Source organism: Tachysurus fulvidraco, chromosome 26 (assembly GCF_022655615.1).
Source record: "Tachysurus fulvidraco isolate hzauxx_2018 chromosome 26, HZAU_PFXX_2.0, whole genome shotgun sequence".
NCBI lineage: Eukaryota > Metazoa > Chordata > Actinopteri > Siluriformes > Bagridae > Tachysurus > Tachysurus fulvidraco.
The window spans coordinates 667,020-689,519 of NC_062543.1; the positions used below are offsets into that span (position 1 = coordinate 667,020).

At 41.8% G+C, this 22,500-nt stretch overlaps 3 protein-coding genes across 6 annotated transcripts in view; 2 read left to right on the plus strand and 1 right to left on the minus strand.

Moving 5' to 3' along the window:
* The first annotated feature begins 3,873 nt into the window (after positions 1 to 3,873).
* On the plus strand, positions 3,874 to 9,123 carry gtf3aa (general transcription factor IIIAa). Its single transcript, XM_027159430.2, has 9 exons — positions 3,874 to 4,064; positions 4,714 to 4,814; positions 5,452 to 5,548; positions 5,658 to 5,746; positions 6,081 to 6,154; positions 7,481 to 7,561; positions 7,645 to 7,874; positions 8,309 to 8,359; positions 8,618 to 9,123. The coding sequence occupies exons 1-9, from the start codon at positions 3,978 to 3,980 to the stop codon at positions 8,879 to 8,881; spliced, it is 1,074 nt and encodes a 357-aa protein (XP_027015231.2). The 5' UTR covers positions 3,874 to 3,977; the 3' UTR covers positions 8,882 to 9,123.
* Positions 9,111 to 13,992, minus strand: mtif3 (mitochondrial translational initiation factor 3). Its single transcript, XM_027159431.2, has 4 exons — positions 13,897 to 13,992; positions 12,157 to 12,626; positions 9,976 to 10,127; positions 9,111 to 9,586 (listed from the first exon to the last, which is right to left on the minus strand). Exons 2-4 carry the CDS (start codon positions 12,623 to 12,625, stop codon positions 9,350 to 9,352), a joined length of 858 nt encoding a protein of 285 aa, XP_027015232.2. The 5' UTR covers position 12,626; positions 13,897 to 13,992; the 3' UTR covers positions 9,111 to 9,349.
* A 1,755-nt stretch (positions 13,993 to 15,747) lies between these two features.
* gsx1 (GS homeobox 1) overlaps positions 15,748 to 22,500 on the plus strand; it is a 28,980-nt gene continuing 22,227 nt past the window's right edge. Inside the window, exons 1-2 of one of the 4 annotated variants that reach the window (XM_027159422.2) lie at positions 15,748 to 16,320; positions 16,653 to 16,699. In XM_027159422.2, the coding sequence (XP_027015223.1) occupies positions 16,676 to 16,699 (24 nt within the window). In that variant the 5' untranslated portion in view covers positions 15,748 to 16,320; positions 16,653 to 16,675. Of the gene's footprint in view, positions 16,321 to 16,649; positions 16,700 to 22,500 lie in introns of those variants that run through there. The other 3 variants (XM_027159418.2, XM_027159417.2, XM_047809629.1) reach the window with 3 other exon arrangements.

The following is a 22,500-nucleotide window of genomic DNA, read 5'->3' on the forward strand; positions in this document are numbered from 1 at the left end:
TCGAGATGGAGACACACGGAGACACAAAAGAACAGAGGATTAAAATGGAATAATGACTCAGAGACGCACTCAGGCTCTTTCCTGAATGGGAGAAGTTAACAATGTCCTGCTTGTGCCATGCCACAAGGGCACTTGTTTAAAACTAATATCAATCCAAATGATTAAAGGAAGGAGTCTCCAGTGTCAGAGCGTAGAGCTTCAGGACACTAGAGTTTATGCTGCATTGTTGGTTTCTCTGTAATATGACACGTGTTTGTGTTTTGTTTTATTTATTTTATTTTCGCTTATTAAGCGTGAGTAAAGAGAAGCTGGTGATGGATGGAGTGTTTAATTAAAACTGCTCGAACATAAGCAGGAACAGTAAGTCAACACGTGAGATGTAACTATAAACGCATACATGTCGTTCTCTGTCACCAGATGACGGTAAAGTAAGAGGAATAATAGTCAGTAGACGTGCTGTTACTGATAAACTAAAGGCTTCAGGGTGGTCACAGTGACTCGGCCTCATCACAGTGACTCGGCTTCATCACAGTGACTCGGCTTCATCACAGTGACTCGGCTTCATCACAGTGACTCGGCTTCATCACAGTGACTCGGCTTCATCACAGTGATTCGGCTTCATCACGTCATTATTCTGATGTGCAGAATGTTTCATCACGCAGCTGTACATTACTGTGGGACTCCACGTCTTATAAACACTCCTTTATAGCTGGAGATGAAAGAATGACAAACTCAAAAACACAATCTGTTTCTGTACACTGTTTATTTACACACACACACACACACACACACACACACACACACACACACACACACACACTGCACCTGGTCGTCTGTCTGGCTTCTTTCACATTCTTTCTCACACTCGGCTCCTGTTGTTTCCATGAAATGTAGATTGTTTTTTAGTGGAATTAAAAAACTCAGACCACATCGAGTGCCGGTGTTGCCCCTCTACCCTTCCACTTCCCCACCCCCCTAAGGGTTGTGTTTTTTTTCCACACAAACTCGTGCAGACGGAGAGCTCGGAGAGTTTCCCATCGTGATCTCCTACAGACTCGGAGCTGTTTGTGCTGCTGGTTTAAGTGGTGCATGCAGCCATGCTAAGATTATTAAATCACTGTTTTACCACTCGACTTAATCCTCAGCCTATACAAAACTCAAACCTCAACCATAAAGAGGCAGGGAGGGGGAGAGAGAGAGGCTGTGTGTGTGTGTGTGTGGGTGTGTGTGTGTGTGTGTGTGTGTGTGTGTGTGTGTGTGAGGAGGAGGGTAAGATTATCGAGGGTAAACTCTTGACAGATCTTTTCTGACGGCTGGTTTTCCCACCGTTTCCAGAGATATGAGGTGCTCGAGTCCTCCTCAATTCCCACAGGTGTGTACACAGCAAGTCTAACAGGTGTGTGTGTGTGTGTGTGTGTGTGTGTGTGTGTGTGTGTGTGTGTGTGTGTGTGTGTGTGTGTGTCTGGTTGTGTGTTTGTGAAGTTTGTGAAGCTTTTTGTGGAAGTCTGGAAAGACCAGAAAGGTTGCTGAAGATCTCACTCACTTCCAGAATGAAGAACGTTTTCATCTTTTTGATGACAGTAAAACTCTCCGGAACGTCAGAAATCTTGCCGTAATAATGACGTGTGTCTCATTTTATTTTTGTGTTTGTTTCCCTAACGCTATAACAATCTTTAACAACTGCACACGGATCCTTGATCTTATACAGAGAAGTGATTTTTATGTTCACTGAATTTGTTGGATAAGTTAAGACATATTTTCACTCTGATGAGCTTTGCTTCACAAAGTGACCCTGAATCTCCTAAAGAGGAAGAAAGAGATTTCAGATGAAGTTGTGACAGATTTCCATCATGTGTGTGTGTGTCATACAGTCAATAAACACACCAGCTAGTCTGAGACTCTGAACACAGACGACTGTGAGAAAACTGGACCCCATTATTTAACCTCCGTCACTTCTGAGTCATGTTAGGTTTATAGTTTAAGTTTAAACTCAAAGAATTGATTCACTTTGGCTTTAAGGCTGAACTCATTTTGTGCATTTTATATTCTGAAGGTTTCACTCAAACCTTGTGTTGTTCTTCCCTCCAATCAGGGCAGGGATCTAACGGAATGCCGCTGACTCGTCTGCTGTTTCTTTTTCAACGTCCACAATAACGTGGCACTGCTCGGGGTTTATGGATCTGTGCCAAGCAGGGGGCAGGAGGGGGCGAGTCGTGGTGTCATGCTGGTGTGAAAAAAGCAGACTGAACAAAAACAGGATGGTACGTGCCAAGTGCCAATTGTCTCCTCATTAATAGGCATCAAAACGGCAACTTGTGTTGGCATCTGTGTTATCATACAGGTGAACATGCTCCTGGGAAAGGGAGTGCTTCTTTTCTCAGCTCCTCTGAGGAGAGACGGCGTGGCTGCTTTGTCATCCCCATCCTAACCGGATTAGTCGTGCCAGTGCGATCCTGGGTTTTCACACCGCTGTCTACTTCCCATCTCATTTTAATGTGATTAGCCCAGCTCCTGTGGTCCGGGACACATCCAGGATGGCAAGGGGGCACCAAAGGGCAAGAGGATAAAGTGTCACTTAAAAGATAGTGTGTTTGGTTGGATTGAGATGATGCGACAATGGACACTGAGCTCTCCTGAAACAACTGCAGGAATCACAAGCGTTCCCACGGAAGAATAGTGATTGTTTGGCAAATTATAGAAAAACTATTTATTAAATCAAACCAATTTCTATCATCTCATCCATCCGGTCATGTTTATTTCCATGTTTGTAATGATATCTATCACTTTCAGGTTTTGTCATCCATATTATTATCTCTGTACACAACGTTAGCCTTCTGCACATTTGGCAAACTTATGAATATTTAAATAAACTGACTTAATGACTTAAATCATTAAAGAGACTTTTAGATTTTTAACAGTGTTCAAATCTCAAAAGAGCTACTTAATTAAATATATACCCAAAAAACTGAAAAATCCTCGAATCTCTTGTCATTTTTCAATCCAGACAGTCTAGACGACCTGTTTAACATCATTCTTTATTAACTCTGCTTTCATCTCTACATGAGCTGTATGTTGTCTTTAGTACGGCTTTACAGTAGAACATAGACGACACTCCTCCACCTCCTGCAGAGTCCCACAGTGCGTAAATCTCCTTCACGTGAGCTCACAACACTGGCACAGAAGATTAGAGACACTGATTAAGACGGTGGCACCCCAGTGTGTATGTGTGTTTGAACGTGTGTGTATGTGTGTACATTTGTGTGCATTTGTGTGAGAGTGTGTGTGTGTGTACGTGTGTAGGTGAATGTGTGTACATGTATGTGTGTGTGTGTGTGAGAGTGTTTGTGTATGTGTCTGTGTGTATCTGAGTTTGTGTGAGTGTGTGTGTATGTGAGAGTGTGTATGTGTGTGAGTGCACGTGTGTGTATGTTATTGTGTGTGTATGTGTGTGTGTTTGTGTGAGTATGTGTGTGTGTTTGTGTGAGTATGTGTGTGTGTTGGTGTGAGTATGTGTGTGTGTTTGTGTGAGTATGTGTGTGTGTTGGTGTGAGTATGTGTGTGTGTTGGTGTCTGGAGAACACAGATGTTTATTAGAAGTGATGATGCAGTGGGAAAGCAGGTGTATATACTGTCAGAGCAATGAGACACTATGAATATATACATATTTAAAGGGTTATTGATTTTAGATGATGGGGTCAACTGGCTATAATAACGCGCAAGAAACCTACAAAACTCAACGTTAAACAAAATCTGACAAAGATGACTAATATTAATACATAACTAGTCTATATATTAAAGTTACAAAGTGAAAGGGGATCTGGGTAGATTTTTAAACGCCCCCAGTTTACTCCTCAAATGGTACTTTCCAAATGACGCAAAGACGTAAAAGCAACATGGCGCCTTAGTGTGCACGGTCCGTCTGTACGGCAGCAACGTTTCCCTCGTTTCTAAGCTGTGACGTTAATTAAACAATCGGAATGTTTATCTGCTCGTTTCCGGACTGCCACAAGACGTACGATAAAGACTGGAAGCTTGAGGCACATCTCTGTAAACACACCGGAGTGGTAGGTTTTCATAGCTAACGTGGCTAACGTTATATCCAGCCTCCTCTGATTGGACAACGGTTTCGAGTCTGGTAAGGCTCTTAACCAATCCCAGCACGAACCATACGTAGGAGGCGGGACTTGTCAAATCAGACTTTAGCCAATAGGGGTTTTTTTTTAAATATGAGAAAAATGTTATGATATTTTTTAATATAAAATAATTAATAATCATCTATAGTTGTAAATCATATATGGTCATATATTTTAATAATCTCACAGGCTTATGTTTTTTTTTTATAATTCATCCTTATTTAAAAATATATATATTTATTTTTTTATTTTTATTTAATATATATATATATAATACAATAATGACCTGGCAGAAAAACCTTCATTTAAAATAACAAGAAAATTCAGAAATACTTCATTTAATTGTTTGAAAAACTGAAAAAGGAAAAAAATAATGATATAAATTTGAATAATGAGTAAAAAGTGTAGAGATTTTAATGAATAATTCTGTACAAAACCTTTACACAGAAAACTCAGATTCTGGATTAGTTTCTGTTTCATTTGTCATTTCTGGACGAAAGCGTCAACGGATGTAACGAAAGTTTTCGGTTCTTTGTGTTTGTTGATGAAGGTAAATATTAATAACGTGATTGTGTTTCAGAGGCCGTTCAAGTGCGAGTTCGCTGGATGCAGCAAATCGTTCTGCACTAAATCTCATCTCACTCGTCATGAGCACTCACACACCGGAGAGAAACCATTCAGGTAACACACACACACACCAACTCACACACACCAACTCACACACACACAAACACACCGGAGAGAAACCATTCAGGTAATACACACACACACCAACTCACACACACCAACTCACACACACACAAACACACCGGAGAGAAACCATTCAGGTAACACACACACACGCGCACACACACACACACCAACTCACACACACACAAACACACCGGAGAGAAACCATTCAGGTAACACACACACACACTCTCTCTCACACGCACGCGCACACACACACACACCGGAGAGAAACCATTCCGGTAACACACACACAATCACTCACACACACAATCTCACACAGTCACACACATCAACTCACACACACACATTCACACTGAAGAGAAACCATTCAGGTAACACACACACGCTCACTCACACCAAATCTTTTTCACACACACACACACACACACACACACACACACACACACACACACTGAAGAGAAACCATTCAGGTAATACACACGCACACTCACACACACACACACCCCAACTCTCACACACACACCTGAGAGAAACCATTCAGGTAACACACACACACACCTGAGCACTTTAATCCGCTTTAATCTCACCTCACTCTTTATAACGCTCAGCTTTATTTCTCCATCAGCTGCAGTCAGGACGGATGCACACAAAGTTTCACCACAAACTTTAACTTGAGGAAACATATTTCACGCAAACACACACAGGAAGCCAAGCTCTACACTGTGAGTATTCTAAGGTTTAATATAGTGATAACATGTAAGGGATATAGTGATGAACGCTGTAACGTACTGATGTAAGATTTCAGCTTTGTGCCCTTTCTTGTTTCTTCAGTGTTCGTTTGAAGGATGTGACAAAAGCTTCAAGAAGAACAATCTGCTGAAAACACATGAAAGCACACACACACACCTGCTCCCGTATCAGTAAGTGCAGCTCACATCCATGCTGTTGTCTTTTTGTTCCCGAATTAAGGCCAAAATCATCACTTCAGCTCATTCTCACATCACAGAACTACCATAATTAGTTACAGTAGGAGGCGGAGCTTATGTGGGGGGTGGAGTCATACCGACCATAAGAAATCTGATCGTCTTCATACGGTAATGAGTCTGAATATTAAGATGTCCATCACGTCCCCACAGACACTAGAACATGAAGTCGGATCTGATTACATCTGAAGAATGAAAGTAAAGCCACGTCTCTTCGTACTGTGTGTAAATCTGCACAAGTGCTCTCTTTTAGAACCTCTTCTTGTTTCAGATGTACGTACGAAGGCTGTGACAGACGCTTCCCGAATCCCAGCAAGAGAAAACGTCATGAGAAAGTGCACAAGGGTGAGCGTGAGATGTTTCCAACATTAAACACCGTCACGTATCAGATTTATTACAACATGCTTTAAAGGTGCGGTCTCCGTTGTTTGAAAGCCAATGTTGACATAAAATCACCAAAACAAACACGCCCCTAACCCAAAAGGGTCCCACCCCTGTATCGATAGCTCCGCCCACACATACGTACATAACCCAGGCGACTAACAGAAAGAAACGTGTCTTTATCATAGCTGAAGGGAAGAACAATACGATTGTAGATAAACAAACAAGCAAAAATGCCACACAAGCATAATGATGTAAAGGACAAAGGCATATATTAGTTCTGTGTAACAAAGCAAAACCAACGTTACTCACCTATCGAGAAGGAAAAAAGCGCCTCGGCGTCTTAAGTAAAGTCGGCCACATATTCACAGGTCGGAGTTTCCCGAGTCGATAACTCCTGAGCTAAACACTGTTACTACACAAAACATGGTTGTAGCTGCCTCTCTACATTACTACGATAGAAAAGAGGTGTTATTTGTGTAGTAACAGCGTTTAGCTCAGGAGTTATTGACTCGGGAAACTCCAACCTGTGAATATGTGGCCGACTTCCTGCTCCTTCAGTTCTCTCCAGCGCTGGAAAGTTGATCCTATATTAACACGTCCTACTTCTTGTCCTTATCGTAAGTCTTTCTTCACTTTCTTTCTTTGTTTTTATCCTCCATGTCGATGTTAAACCCGCTTTCTGCTAATGTCACACATGCGCACTGAACGCTCTCTCCGCCCATATCGACAAGACCCGCCCCCTTCTGCTCATTGGCTACATGTCAGTTTAGTTTGTCGTCCCGACTCGGTTTCCGAAGCGTTTCTAAAACAACGGAGACCGCACCTTTAAGTCTGTTTACTCTTCCATACGTTTTATTTTAATCTGATTCTGAGATGCATCCACATGACCTTTATATTTATATCCGATTTAAAACAATATTTTCACTGCAGCACTTTTATCTTTGTGTATCTTTATCATGTTAATGTGTGAATAAGTGATTTAAAATAATAGAAATAAATAAACAAACTTGGAAAAAATAGATTTGAGAAATAAATCTTTAGTACCATCGAGTGTTTAAGAATTTTAAAATAATTTGGTAAATTAAATACAAATAACAAACAATAATAATCATTTATTAATATAATTTATTATTATTATTAATAAATAACCTTTACACTTTATTAGTTTATTCAGATGAGTTCATTATTAGGGACATTCCATGTAAAAGGTGATAATTTTGTTATAAAATATTTTGTCTTCCTTCAACTGTTGTTGTTGTTGTTGTTGTTGTTTGTGGATGTGAGCAGGTTACACGTGTCCGGCTGAAGACTGCTCGTTCCTGGCGAAGACCTGGACTGAACTCACAAAGCACAGGAAAGAGCATAAAGGTCAATAAACTAGAGAAAAGAAAACAAACAAAAATGTAATACTGTAAGAGTTTTGATTAACGTGTGTGTGTGTGTGTGTGTAGTGAGGGTGCAGTGTGACGAGTGTAAGAAGACGTTCAGGGATCAGTGGTTCCTGAAGCAGCACCAGCGTGTTCACTCCGAGTCTCGGGTGGTGTTCGTGTGTCCCAGAGACGGATGCGAGCGTTCGTACTCCACCGCCTTCAACCTGCAGAGCCACATCCTGTCCTTCCACCAGCAGGAGCGAGCTTTCAGCTGCACACATCCAGGCTGCACAAAAACCTTCTCCATGAAGGTAAACTTTATTATTATTATTATTATTATTACTGTTGATCTTATCGATTCTCTTCCTGGTGCCTAATAATAACAACAACACAAACATCACGTTTCCTCCTTCAGAAAGTCACATGACAATCATGAAAGTTTGTGAACTTCCAAAAATGACATTTATATAAAGACAAGAATTAATAATTCATCTTATTTATTAACGTTTGTTTTTAAAAAAGGACAAAAATATAATGATGCAAATGTGAAAAAATGAATTAAATAAAAAAAAAAACCCACTGGATAATTTGGACATTTATGTATGCAGTGTGTTTGTTTGTACTTAATTGTAACCCTACTGCACTTCAGCTCTTTAAGAAGAGACACCAGTTTTATTTGTTTAGAGAAAAAGTTCTACCAGTTGTTGTTTTTTTTTGGTAATGAATGTTTTTTTTTCCCACTCAGCAAAGTTTACAGCGACACTCCGTGGTTCATGACCCCGAGAGAAAGAAACAGGTAACGACTGCTCATCATCATCATCGTCATCGTCATTCCCCACGTTTCTGTTTCCATTAGCAAACATTTTCAGTGAGATTCTGATTGTACAGAAGAAGTTGAGACACAATAATGCAGCACATCACACTCCTGGGCTCCAGGAGGAAAGTGTAATGTTTTGTCTTTTTATAAAGTTTAATCTTTGTCGTTCACACAGGAACAGGTTTTAGTTTAAAGTTCCTAGGCCACACCCACAGCGTTATTGTTTCTGTTTTGCAGAAGAAACCCCGTCCAACACGTTCCCTCGCGTCTCGTCTGAGTGGCTACAAAGTGACAAAAAAACGCACGTCGGAAACCTCGGACCTCGGCGGATCTCCCGACGCCGTGACCGGCCAATCAGAAACGGCGGCGGTCTCAGCAGGACCCGTTAACGACGAACTAACAAACGCGGTCGTTTCCGATGGTTGTGAAGCGGTCGGATCGGAGCCGGTGACGTCCGAGAGTCCTGTTCTGCTCATTTTACAGCCTCTTCTGTTGGACTGACAGTCAGAAATCAGCCAATGGTATAATAGAGCAAAGTCCAGCCAATCAGAACTCTCAGAATTCATAAAGTCTCTGGCCTATCAGAATTCAGCCAATCCCTCGATACGGTCATGACCAGCCAATGAGAAGCCATCAGATCAGTAGCTGTGTTCCTGTAAACGTTTGTAACACCTGACAGTCAGATGTCACTGTATGTCGTCCAATCAGATTCCAATAAAGCAAAAATAAAAACAGTAAATCAACCTTTTTTCTTTTTTTCAGCCGAACTGAGAACTTTACATAGAGTTATTTACTCATAAGCTCCTGTCCTGTACCCCAGAGTTGTGTTGAGTTCAGAAAATGTCTGAAAAACGATTCACAGTGAAAACATGTTCCCCAAAACACCTAACAGGATTTATATCCTGATCTCAAGAACTGTGTGTGTGTGTGTGTGTGTGTGTGTGAGAAAATCGCTTCGTTCTCATCACATCACTGCTGCCGAGAGTCTTTGTCCTGCTCTGACGGAGCTTCCGGTTTCTCTGCGTTTGGTCTTGAGGAGTCGGAGGACGTCTGTGCTGCAGGTTGCGTCCTCTGAGCCTGCAGCTCTTTAGCAGACGGCGGACGCAGGACGCAGCTGGCGGCTCGACCCTCGCGGATGAGTTTGGGTCTGTTGACGAAGCCGAGCGGAGCCGTTATTCTCCCGACCATCTCGTCCAGGATGGAGTCCTGTGAACGTGAAGAGAAGATCACCGGCACGTCGTTACTGAATTTACACTTTCACAACACGTCATGTTCTTATTACTGTTCACTAGACGGCAGACTGAACTAAACTATTTCAGAAGGTGCACAAATCTACTCAGTGTGTTGTTATGGTTCCATCCTAAACACCAGCATGGTATCGGTTCAGCCTGTAAATGAGTTACATTTAAAAAAAAAAAAAGCCCTAAACTGGTTACCAAGGCGAGTCTGGTACTTTCTCTCTTTCTCTCATTTTGATGAACAGATTAAAATAAACCCCATGATTAGCTGTGAGTGATGATAACGAACAGTGTGTGAGTGTATTAATAAAGCTGTAATTAGGAGGTGTGTGTGTGTGCGTGTGTGTGAGAGGTTACCAGTGCCTGATCGCTCTGGTCTCGTCTGGGCTTCAGCGTCAGTCTCACGTGGTGCTTTTTCTCCAACCAGCTTGTGACTTGTTTCAGTTTTGTGTCCAAGTCGTGTAGAGCGATATCAGAGGACAGAGTCAAGTCCTTCACCTGGACGACACCTGTGGGAGGGAACACACTCGCATGGTGAAGATCACTGGCTCATCATGTTCCTGGCAGAGTTACTGAAGGAGCTGTGACCTTGGTGATGGCTTGTGTAGATGTCAGTATGTGTGTGAGCTTGGTGATGGCTTGTGTAGATGTCAGTATGTGTGAGCTTGGTGATGGCTTGTGTAGATGTCAGTATGTGTGTGAGCTTGGTGATGGACTGTGTAGATGTCAGTGTGTGTGAGCTTGGTGATGGCTTGTGTAGATGTCAGTATGTGTGTGAGCTTGGTGATGGCTTGTGTAGATGTCAGTGTGTGTGTGAGCTTGGTGATGGCTTGTGTAGATGTCAGTGTGTGTGTGAGCTTGGTGATGGCTTGTGTAGATGTCAGTGTGTGTGAGCTTGGTGATGGCTTGTGTAGATGTCAGTATGTGTGTGAGCTTGGTGATGGCCTGTGTAGATGTCAGTATGTGTGTGAGCTTGGTGATGGCTTGTGTAGATGTCAGTGTGTGTGACCTTGGTGATGGCTTGTGTAGATGTCAGTGTGTGTGAGCTTGGTGATGGCTTGTGTAGATGTCAGTGTGTGTGACCTTGGTGATGGCTTGTGTAGATGTCAGTATGTGTGAGCTTGGTGATGGCTTGTGTAGATGTCAGTGTGTGTGTGAGCTTGGTGATGGCTTGTGTACATGTCAGTATGTGTGTGAGCTTGGTGATGGACTGTGTAGATGTCAGTGTGTGTGACCTTGGTGATGGCCTGTGTAGATGTCAGTGTGTGTGACCTTGGTGATGGCCTGTGTAGATGTCAGTATGTGTGAGCTTGGTGATGGCTTGTGTAGATGTCAGTGTGTGTGTGAGCTTGGTGATAGACTGTGTAGATGTCAGTGTGTGTGACCTTGGTGATGGCTTGTGTAGATGTCAGTATGTGTGTGAGCTTGGTGATGGCTTGTGTAGATGTCAGTGTGTGTGAGCTTGGTGATGGCTTGTGTAGATGTCAGTATGTGTGTGAGCTTGGTGATGGCTTGTGTAGATGTCAGTATGTGTGTGAGCTTGGTGATGGCTTGTGTAGATGTCAGTGTGTGTGACCTTGGTGATGGCCTGTGTAGATGTCAGTGTGTGTGAGCTTGGTGATGGCTTGTGTAGATGTCAGTGTGTGTGACCTTGGTGATGGCTTGTGTAGATGTCAGTGTGTGTGAGCTTGGTGATGGCTTGTGTAGATGTCAGTGTGTGTGAGCTTGGTGATGGCTTGTGTAGATGTCAGTGTGTGTGACCTTGGTGATGGCTTGTGTAGATGTCAGTGTGTGTGAGCTTGGTGATGGCTTGTGTAGATGTCAGTGTGTGTGACCTTGGTGATGGCTTGTGTAGATGTCAGTGTGTGTGAGCTTGGTGATGGCTTGTGTAGATGTCAGTATGTGTGAGCTTGGTGATGGCTTGTGTAGATGTCAGTGTGTGTGAGCTTGGTGATGGCTTGTGTAGATGTCAGTGTGTGTGTGAGCTTGGTGATGGACTGTGTAGATGTCAGTGTGTGTGACCTTGGTGATGGCTTGTGTAGATGTCAGTATGTGTGAGCTTGGTGATGGCTTGTGTAGATGTCAGTATGTGTGTGAGCTTGGTGATGGCTTGTGTAGATGTCAGTATGTGTGTGACCTTGGTGATGGCCTGTGTAGATGTCAGTATGTGTGTGAGCTTGGTGATGGCTTGTGTAGATGTCAGTGTGTGTGTGAGCTTGGTGATGGCTTGTGTAGATGTCAGTATGTGTGTGAGCTTGGTGATGGCTTGTGTAGATGTCAGTATGTGTGTGACCTTGGTGATGGCTTGTGTAGATGTCAGTATGTGTGTGACCTTGGTGATGGCTTGTGTAGATGTCAGTATGTGTGTGAGCTTGGTGATGGCTTGTGTAGATGTCAGTATGTGTGTGAGCTTGGTGATGGCTTGTGTAGATGTCAGTATGTGTGTGAGCTTGGTGATGGCTTGTGTAGATGTCAGTGTGTGTATATATTTTTCTACATCAGTGTGAAAAGGAGACCCATCACACACACCACGCTCACCTGTTGCCTTGGCTTTCTGTTTTTCCCGCAGTCTCATCTGCTCCTCGTGAATCTGTTTTCCGCTCATGAGCCGGTACACCGGCGGCTCGGCGTTCTCGTTTACAGTCACGAGCTTCAGCCCTTTCTCGTCCATTAGCCTCAGGGCGTCGGCGCGGTGCACGGTCCCCAGGTTCTCACCCTCCTCGTCCAGCAGGACCAGGTGCCGGTCGTGGATCTTCCTGCCCACGCTCCTGATAGTCGTTCGAGCTTTTGGGTCCTGTTTCTTCTTCTTCTTCTTCTTCTCCTCAGGTTCGTCCTCGGTGGCGTCTCCGTCGTCACCCGCTACGGTGGAGAACAGCGTCCACTGCTGGGTCTTTGTGCCCAGGTGAGCCCATGTGGCCCTGCTGTACTGGGGTTTATACAGGACTGTGGAGGAGCACAAGGCTCTCACTGTGTGGCTCAGAGCCAAACGTAGACAACCTAAAGGCATTCTGTGGGAGAAAACACTTTACATTCATTCAAATGAAACTTCTTTTTAATTTAAAGTAAATCAGCGTTCAGTAATAAAGAAGAGAAGCGAACTTCATGCTGTAACAAAGACACGTTCATGCTACTGATGTTGCTATGGAGGAAAAAGCTCCCAAGCTGTTCTCCAGGTAAACAATCCTGAGTCTTCAGTGTGTTTTAAAGCGTGCTGCTGAAGTGGTGTCTGTCTCACTCTCTGTCTGTCTGTCTCACTCTCTGTCTCTCTTTGTCTGTCTGTCTCACTCTCTGTCTCTCTTTGTCTGTCTGTCTCACTCTGTCTCATTTTGTCTGTCTCACTCTCTGTCTGTCTCACTCTCTGTCTGTCTGTCTCACTCTCTGTCTCTCTGTCTGTCTGTCTCACTCTCTGTCTCTCTTTGTCTGTCTGTCTCACTCTCTGTCTCTCTTTGTCTGTCTGTCTGACTCTCTGTCTCTTTGTCTGTCTCACTCTCTGTCTCTCTTTGTCTGTCTGTCTGTCTCACTCTCTGTCTCTCTTTGTCTGTCTGTCTGTCTCACTCTCTGTCTCTCTTTGTCTGTCTGTCTCACTCTCTGTCTCTCTTTGTCTGTCTGTCTCACTCTCTGTCTCTCTTTGTCTGTCTCACTCTCTGTCTCTTTGTCTGTCTCACTCTCTGTCTCTCTTTGTCTGTCTGTCTGTCTTTGTCTGTCTGTCTGTCTCACTCTCTTTCTCTCTGTCTGTATGACACTCCGTCTCTCTCTCTCTCTGTCTCCCTGTCTGTCTGTCTCTCTCCGTCTCTTTGTCTGTCTGTCTCTGTATGAATCTCCATCTCTCTCTCTCTTTCTCTCTCTTTTTCTCTGTCTGTCTCTCTCTTTTTCTCTGTCTGTCTCTCTCTCTGTATGACTCTCCATCTCTCTCTGTCTGTCTCCCTGTCTGTCTCTCTCTTTCTCTGTCTGTCTCCTCTGTCTCTCTCTCTTTTTTTCTCTGTCTGTCTCTCTCTCTCTGTCTCTCTCCGTCTGTCTCTCTCCGTCTGTCTGTCTCTCTCTCTTTTTTCTCTGTCTGTCTCTCTCTCTCTCTCCGTCTGTCTCTCTCTTTTTCTCTGTCTCTGTCTGTCTGTCTGTCTGTCTGTCTGTCTCTCTCTCTGTCTGTCTCTCTCTCTGTCTGTCTGTAAAAACACAATATAAAAGCGTCTCTTCCTGCCGTCGGGCTCAAAACACGCGTGAGTTTAGTGGGTTTCAGTAAAGTGTATAGAAGTTAAACAACAACCTGACAGGAACACAAACCTTTATCTCTGCAGAACAAATCAGCCTCGAAACACGAACCTTTTTGCCCGTCGGCGCGTGTTGATGACGTAGAATCATGGCGTCCGTGTATGTCTGCTTCTGGGTTTGTAGTTTTCAGAACTACAGATTAGTCACTTTTATCGCATTAATAAATAAATAAAATACTAAAGCAAGCTGTGAAAACATTATTACGATAAAAAAAAACGTTTTTCTATTTATTTAGGTTTTATTTGTTTGAATGTGAATAATGAGTTGTGTATATATTTAAATTAAAATATCATTTTATATCGCTATGTAAACTATAATAATATAATATAATAATATAAGTAATATGTCATTTTAACAAACTTCAGACTTTTTCTCATGGAATTAGGCAGGTTGTGCTTCTTATTTTCAGTTCCATGAGAAAAAATGGAATGTATGTCTTTATAAAGCAATACATTTAAACTCAAAGCTTTTCAGTTGTAGAACAATCAGAAGCATAATGACATGAAAGGAAGATGGAGCTGCATGGTGGGGTTTTAGAGAAGCTGCTCATCTGTACCTAACTGGAGTTGACACAGTTTGACCCGAGCCATGTGGCTCTGTGGCCTGCGTTAACGCACCCCGTCATTTAACAGAAACAATTCGGTCGAGGTCTCCTGCTGCGTAACGCATTCATATATATATATAAAAATTTTAACGTTATTAATAATCCTATAATAAAACTTGTTGCTTTGATCCTGAATTATTCCCTTAAGGGTCTCAAAAGGGAACATCATCTTTTCTTCTAAAAAGACTCTTTTATCTGCTTAGTGTGTTTAGTCGAGGCTTAGCGATGAACAAAAAAAAGCTCAATACTGCACAAAAGTGCTTTTGAGCGTCCGTGTGAGGAAGCCACCCTTAAAGGCCTGGAGTCTGAGGCGTCAATGTGTTTTGTTGTTTTCTTTCTTTGTGATGTTTACCAGTGGAGTTTATATTGACCCTTGCTGGCGTGCAGCCCACTCCTTCACAAAGCACAAATCCTCCTTTTCCATAGACTCCATAATTAAGCAATAATAAAGGGTTTAAAATATGTTTCAGGCTTTAGAGGGCAAGGCAGTGTGAGCGACCTCAGGCCTCGCTTCTATAGAAACAGTAAATCTAGAGATTTTACACTCAGATGAGCTGCAATGGATTAATTTGTTTAATGCTGACAGATAAAAAGAGGCCCTAATCTGCGCTTTCTTCTGTGGCCTTTACCCAGAAAGCACAGAGATGCGACTATGTTCCTCAGTCTCTCTGTCACCTGCCTGTCTACAGGTGCCTGTGACAGCCCCCACCACCAGAACAGGAAAAGGCAGGGGTCAAAGGTCACAGTGCAGGCAGTCACAGTGAACACAGAGGGAAAAAGACATATATGTTGATACTTGTGTGTGTGTGTGTGTGTGTGTGTGTGTGTGTGTGTGTGTGTGTGTGTGTGTGTGTGAGAAAGACAGAGAGAGTAAGAAACAGAGAGGGAGGGGGGGGGCAAAGACAGTGAGAGAGAGACGGAGTGAGAGAGAGAAGGAGTGAGAGAGACACATACTGTAGACAGAGAGAGAGAGAGAGAGAGAGAGAGAGAGAGAGAGAGAGAGAGAGATAGAATCTTCTAACACACAAGAATATATAAATATAAAGCTTAAAATACATATATATTATGTAGTAACACTGTGTTATATATTGCCTATGTGTGTGTCTGTGTGATGTGTGTGTAGTAACGTGTGATGTGTGTGTGTGTGACGTGTGATGTGTGTGTGACGTGTGATGTGTGTGTGGTTTGTTATAGCAAAGAAACAAAAAAAAAACATCTGAATGTTTTTAAATGTCCAAGTTTATATAAAGAACTACAATCAGAGCTGTGACGTCATCACACCGGGTAACGACAGCGCTCGAGCGCTTTAGTTATAGCGCAAGACCTCGGTCAGGGTGCGCGCGAGGGGGTCATGATCCGTGTCAATAAAAACGCCATTTAAATAACTTCCTTAAAAACAAAAAAAGGACAGAAAAGCGCACCGTTTGTTTGGAGCAGGTGGATGATTGTACACGGCTGACTGACCACGATGAAAGAGAGAGAAAGCGCTCGCGGAAAGAGCATTCAGTTCACGCGACCTTCCGCTGTACGCGCGCTAATGAGCGCGAGGGCACTGTTGTGTTGTGCGCGTGCACCCCGCCGACCTGACAGGAAAGAAAGCGCTAAGCTAATGAAAGTGAACACACGATAAATCACAGTGTTTTCCTTTTAAAACACACGGACTGACAGCTCGTCTCTCTCCCCCGCACTCTCACTTGTTCTTCTGTTTTAGTTCGGTTTGTAAAGACATTTCTTCTTCCTCTCAGCTTGACTGACAGCTGCTAGCCGACTGCTAGCCGACTGCTAACTGCTTTAATAAACATGTTTATAATGAAACAGCTAATCAGTTTCATGTAAGTTTATAGTTTATATCCCTTTTTAGTTTTACTTTTACACTAATATATTTATCTGACTGAATTAAGTGTTGGTTGTTTAATTAACACTTAAGTCAAATTACAGTGTTTGATACAATAATTCAATAATAATTTAATAATTATTAATTATATTTATATTATATTATTATTTCTGTTTGTCCAGATAGACTTGTGTCATTCTGTTTTTTTATTAAGGATATAAGGATTATAGAGGAATTAAAGTTAACTCTGTATATTTACATTTTCAGACAATTCTATAAAGAAAGTAAGTTTAACAATAAAACCTGATGGATTTAATATTCTGGTTACAGGAAGTAACAGTGGAACACCTGAAATGCTGGAGGTATTGGGGTATGAGGTATGTGATATGGGGTATGAGGTATGGGTTATGAGGTATGTGATATGGGGTATGAGGTATGTGGTATGGGTTATGAGGTATGGGGTATGAGGTATGTGATTATGGGGTATGTGATATGGGGTATGTGGTATGGGTTATGAGGTATGTGATTATGGGGTATGTGATATGGGGTATGAGGTATGTGGTATGGGGTATGAGGTATGGGGTATGAGGTATGTGATATGGGGTATGAGGTATGTGGTATGGGTTATGAGGTATGTGATATAGGGTATGAGGTATGGGGTATGTGGTATGGGTTATGAGGTATGGGGTATGAGGTATGTGGTATGGGTTATGAGGTATGTGGTATGTGATATGGGGTATGAGGTATGTGGTATGAGTTATGAGGTATGTGATATGGGGTATGAGGTATGTGGTATGGGTTATGAGGTATGTGATATGGGTTATGGGGTATCTGATATGGGGTATGTGGTATGAGGTATGTGATTATGGGGTATGAAGTATGGGGTATGTGATATGGGGTATGTGGTATGGGTTATGAGGTATGTGATTATGGGGTATGAGGTATGGGTTATGTGATATGGGGTATGTGGTATGGGTTATGAGGTATGTGATTATGGGGTATGAGGTATGTGATTATTGGGAATGAGGTATGTGGTATGGGTTATGAGGTATGTGATTATGGGGTATGAGGTGTGGGGTATGTGATATGGGGTATGAGTTATGTGGTATGGGTTATGAGGTATGTCATATGGGTTATGGGGAATGTGATATGGGGTATGAGGTATGTGATTATGGGGTATGAGGTATGGAAATTGTTCAGTAACCTGTGAATTAATTTTCAGTTAAACGTCAACTTACACGTCTTTCATGAAATAACTATAATATTGTTTGTCATGACAAAGCGAACTAATATTAATATTAGTAATATACTAATATTAGCTTAGATTGTCAAAGTTTCTAGTCAAGTATAGTGTCAAGAAATCTAACAACATACGACTGTTATTTAATTATATTTATGGTGATAAATGCTACAGTGAAAATGTACACACAAGTAGCTTAAGTCCAAATATGTCGGCCGGATATGTTGTATAGTATCAAATCTGATATAGTGTTCAGTTTGAACCAGATTTCATGTGGGGAAACGTGGACAATACGGACATTAACATAGCACATGTCCATGGAGTCTAATCTAATCTCGTCTAATTGAGTGTAGTCTTTTAGTTCTTTTCTTAAGTCTGTGTTTCCTGAATAAAAATTCCTTCAGTTCTTTTTCTTGAACAGCACACTTTATTTGTGGGACAAAGGCAGCACATACTGTGCTACACACACTCTCTGTGACACACATCGGTATTTTATCACTTCAGCATGCCTCTAACTGTTTTTAATCCAAATAAAATCAAGGCTAATGTTTCATTACCATATATTTTGCACATAACGACCCTTGTTTCGTAGGCAGGCGCGATTTTTTTTGTATTAACGTAATTAGCAGGGTCCATCAGGGTCTAATTGGGCCTGTGGCATGATGGGAAACAGCGCGGAGGTGTCGCGCTGGGGCAGGTGGCAGGCGCAGAGGCGGATAATTACGGGATGAATTTCACTTTAATACACGGTGAGCTGCGCGTGGAAATGCAGATAGTGGAGCTTTCTGCCTAATGGCTTCTGCCTCTGCAGCCACTTGAGAGAGGGAATGATCTGAAAGAGTGTTTAATTAACACATGCACTATGATCTAGAGAGAGTGTGTGTGTGTGTGTGTGTGTTTGATGAGAGAGAGAGAGAGAGAGAGAGAGAGAGAGAGAGAGTAGTTGCAGAGGCAGGGCAATGGAGTGGATATGTGAAATGGGGGAATGAGAGAGAGGGATGGGCAGTTATGGGGTGAAGGGTAGAAAGGTGAGCTGAACACAAAACATTTTCTGAACGTGTAATTTGGTATGCAAACACACACAGTTTGTTGGACCCACTAGCAGATAGTGGAGCTGTTCAGTGTTAACCAGAATATTTTATCACACTGTGTCTGTGTTATGTAAAGAATCTTGCCACTGTAGAAAAATAATCAACACCAGTGTTTATTATATTATAATAGCCTTATTATTATATAAACCTTGAAGTGTTTTATTCCTCAACAGTTTATCAGTGATTACAATTTTCAAGCTCCTCTGTCCTCAAACTCTTCTGTCCTCAAACTCTTCTGTCCTCAAGCTCTTCTGTCCTCAAACTACTTTGTCCTCAAACTCATCTGTCCTTAAACTCCATTGTCCTCATACTCCTCTGTCCCCATACTCTTCTGTCCTAAAACTCTTCTGTCCTCAAACTACTTTGTCCTCAAACTCCTCTGTCCTCAAATTCCTCTGTCCTCATACTCTTCTGTCCTCATACTCTTCTGTCCTCATACTCTTTTGTCCTCAAACTCCTCTGTCCTCAAACTACTTTGTCCTCAAACTCATCTGTCCTCAAACTACTTTGTCCTCAAACTCATCTGTCCTCAAACTCAACTGTCCTCAAACTCATCTGTCCTCATATCGCTTCTGTCCTCAAACTCCTCTGTCTTCAAACTCTTTGCCTCTGACAGTTAGAACATGCGGACACTGGAAACGTCTTCCATAAATATTATATAAACATTTAATTTTAGAAAACCTTCAACATTTCAGCACACATTTCTTATACGGTTTATGTGGAACGTCTCCTAGAAAGTATCAGAATGAGCGCTTTAATAAAATCCTGTGATTTTCAACGGTGTTATTGTCAGACAAATTAATCAGCAGCTCTCTCTCTCTCTCTCTCTCTCTCTCTCTCTCTCTCTCTCTCTCTCTCTCTCTCTCTCTCTCTCTCTCTCTCTCTCACTCTTCTGTCCTCAAACAGTGGCTCTCTATACTGAAGTGATATAAAGGAGAGGAGAGATATGAGAATGTAAATCATATGTGTGTGTTTATTTCCTTTAAAAGTTAAAATGTAGAATTTAGTATAATGTATCATTGTACTGTTCTCGTGCCTTCGCTGTATAACTCATTTGGCAGGACTTATTTTCTCCTTGTAGTCAGCCTGCGAGTCTTTATTTAGCAGCCTGATAACTTTAAGGCACATGATGTGCAGTAAATTAGTGGTTGTGTTCTCTAAACTAGTTTATTTAACTAGTAACTTGACTGGTTTGTGGTGTGGTTCTGGTCTGTGATATGTGATTGATTATATGTAGGTGTGTATCCTCTACATATGTGTTGTGTGTGTAATGGAGTGTTGTGTTTGAGTGACCAGGTATGTGTAGTTCTGTAGAACACTTTTCTACTACCCCCCCACTCCCACCATCTCTCTCTCTCTCTCTCTCTCTCTCTCTCTCTCTCTCTCTCTCTCTCTCTCTCTCTCTCTCTCTCTCTCTCCCTCTCTCTCCCTCTCTCTCTTTTACTCCCAGCATCTCTGTCTCTCATGCCCGCTCTCTCTCGCTCTCTCTTTCTCTCCACTCTACCGGAGCTAAAAGCCCTGGAACGGGCCGCTAATTGGCCAATTAGGCCTCTCTGCGCGCCTCCGCGGCTCGGCTCGCTCCATAATTGGGCTGAAAGCAAACGAACGGCCGGCAGACAAACAAGCTACTAGAAAATAATTACTTGGAGTGTTTCTTTTCAGTTGCTGTACAGCGGATTTCATTATGGTGAATGGCCCACTAAAGCCCGCTCGAAACGCCGCTAGTTGTCATTTTCATGGCGACTTGATAATGACATTAATTTGTCTTAATGGCTGGTTCTATTGTTATAAATAGGAAAATGAGTCGAAATTGTCTTGCCGTGGCGAGCACAAGAGGACTCCAGTGCGCTCCCACCGGGCATGAAGAGATAAATTGGTGTGCTTGTCAAATTTCCAATAATTTGTTATGTGGACTACGAGTAATGCCAGTGCCATTAACACTCATTTCGCCCCAAATTCATTACTGCCCTCCTTTGCCTTTTTTTTGACGTCTCTAATACACACAGTCCGTTCCTCTCGGATTTGAGTGGCCATACAAGGACCAAAACTCTTCGCCCTACCAGTGAGTTCAAAAACACACATTATGCATGCTTGTACAGTCATGCAAAGCGCACACACACACACACACACACACACACACACACACACACACACACACACACACACACACACACATTATAATATGAATTCTGACACATCTGCAGGTGCTCATTTGTTGGTCTATTTGCACAGGTCACTGTGTAGACACCTGATTCAGATGTAAAGTCCAGCAAAGTATTCTCCTCATCTCAAATGTTCTCAATCATTTGTGTCTGACGTTTTGAGTTTTGGACTCGATATATATTTAAAGCGATGTTTACATCATCTCATACGTCTAAACTGTGTCACTTTTCAATTTAATCTCCAGTACAATTAAACCTTCATGCCCTTTGAGTCAGAACATTAGGGTTAGAGTGATTTCAGCAGGAAGAAAAGTAAGAACATGAAGGTTGTCCAACGTGCACTTCATTGTGATGTTCAGCTGCTCACCTTTATTCTCAAGTGTAGTTTATACATTTATTTTTCACAGACAAAAGTCTAAACCAAGTGCTGTTTTGCATGATGTAGGTGTCCGGTACGTTTCTTCCCAGAGCTGATCGTCGTGTTTTTGCCTACAGAAGGACATTGTGATTTTTCCCTCGAGTATTTTTAACTGATCTTAACATTTGTTTAACATAAGAGGGCCAGTTAAATGAAAATCTTATTTTCCCCACTTTTTTTTAATTGAAAACAGGTGTCAATGAACTGGTGTTACAGCTACAGAATTTATGTCTTGTTTCTCTGACATATATCACACATCTTAAGCATTTAAGACACTTAGGAAATAAGCTGAATGTTTAGTGTCCAAACTTCTTCAGCTGTTTCTCTGAAGTGTCAATAGGGGGCAGCACTTTAACATTTTCAGCACTCACTTTCATCCAGTTGTTTGTATAAACACACACACACACACACACACGCACACACACACACACGCACACACGCACACACACACGCACACAAAAAGCGGATAAATTAGTTTCATGCATTTAGTTTCATGCAGAGACCACTTTTATCTAAGCTCTTATTCATTAGTTTTAATAAACATTGGCTGTTAAAAACTCTCCTTTTCTCAGGAAAGAGCTATAAGATGATACCAAGTCTCTCAAACCATTAAGGCTTTTTAGCTCTTTAGTGTTAAATGTATTACATGGACACTATAAAAGGTAGAGTCGCTGATGTAACTGCAGGAAATATGGTTTGTGAGTACAGATATGACCTCAATCAATTTCTCTTGCTTTATAGTAAAGCTTTTTAAAACTTTAATACCTAAATGTATTTTGGAATAGTTATATTATCTTGAAAAGGTTAAACTGTTGGAATTATTTTCTTTTTATTATTATTATTATTATTATTATTATTATTATTATTATTATTATTATTATTATAGGTTTAGAATATATAAGACATGTAAACATTTTTCTGTATAATAACAGTCTTATAATATCTCTATAATATCTAATAGTTTTACGTTTCCTGACTGCTTTAACAGCAACAACAGAAAGCCCCACAGCTGATGTTGTTGTGTTGATGCAGGAGATACATCACATGTCTTGAGATGTGTTTTAGCTGCTTCTTGTCTTGGATATGCATAATGCAAATATTTAAGCAGTCAAGTATGTACGTCTATTTGTGTATGTTAATCCGCCATCCTAACACCCGAATCCTGTCTGCAAAAAGAAGTGAAATTTAATCCGAAGTTACCTTTAACTTTTTTTCCCCCTCAAGTAGAAAATAATTTTGTAGTCATTTCCTGTAGAATTTTAATTTA

What these genes read in the sequence shown, in the direction of transcription:
- mtif3 (XM_027159431.2), bottom strand. Translation starts at nt 12,625, where the DNA reads ATGCCTTTAGGTTGTCTACGTTTGGCTCTGAGCCACACAGTGAGAGCC. An exon ending in ACAGAAAGCCAAGGCAACAG is followed by an intron (nt 10,128 to 12,156) that starts GTGAGCGTGGTG and finishes TCCCTCCCACAG; the next exon opens with GTGTCGTCCAGGTGAAGGAC. An exon ending in ACCAGAGCGATCAGGCACTG is followed by an intron (nt 9,587 to 9,975) that starts GTAACCTCTCAC and finishes TCACGTTCACAG; the next exon opens with GACTCCATCCTGGACGAGAT.
- gtf3aa (XM_027159430.2), top strand. Translation starts at nt 3,978, where the DNA reads ATGTTTATCTGCTCGTTTCCGGACTGCCACAAGACGTACGATAAAGAC. An exon ending in ACCGGAGAGAAACCATTCAG is followed by an intron (nt 4,815 to 5,451) that starts GTAACACACACA and finishes TTTCTCCATCAG; the next exon opens with CTGCAGTCAGGACGGATGCA. An exon ending in ACACACCTGCTCCCGTATCA is followed by an intron (nt 5,747 to 6,080) that starts GTAAGTGCAGCT and finishes TTCTTGTTTCAG; the next exon opens with ATGTACGTACGAAGGCTGTG.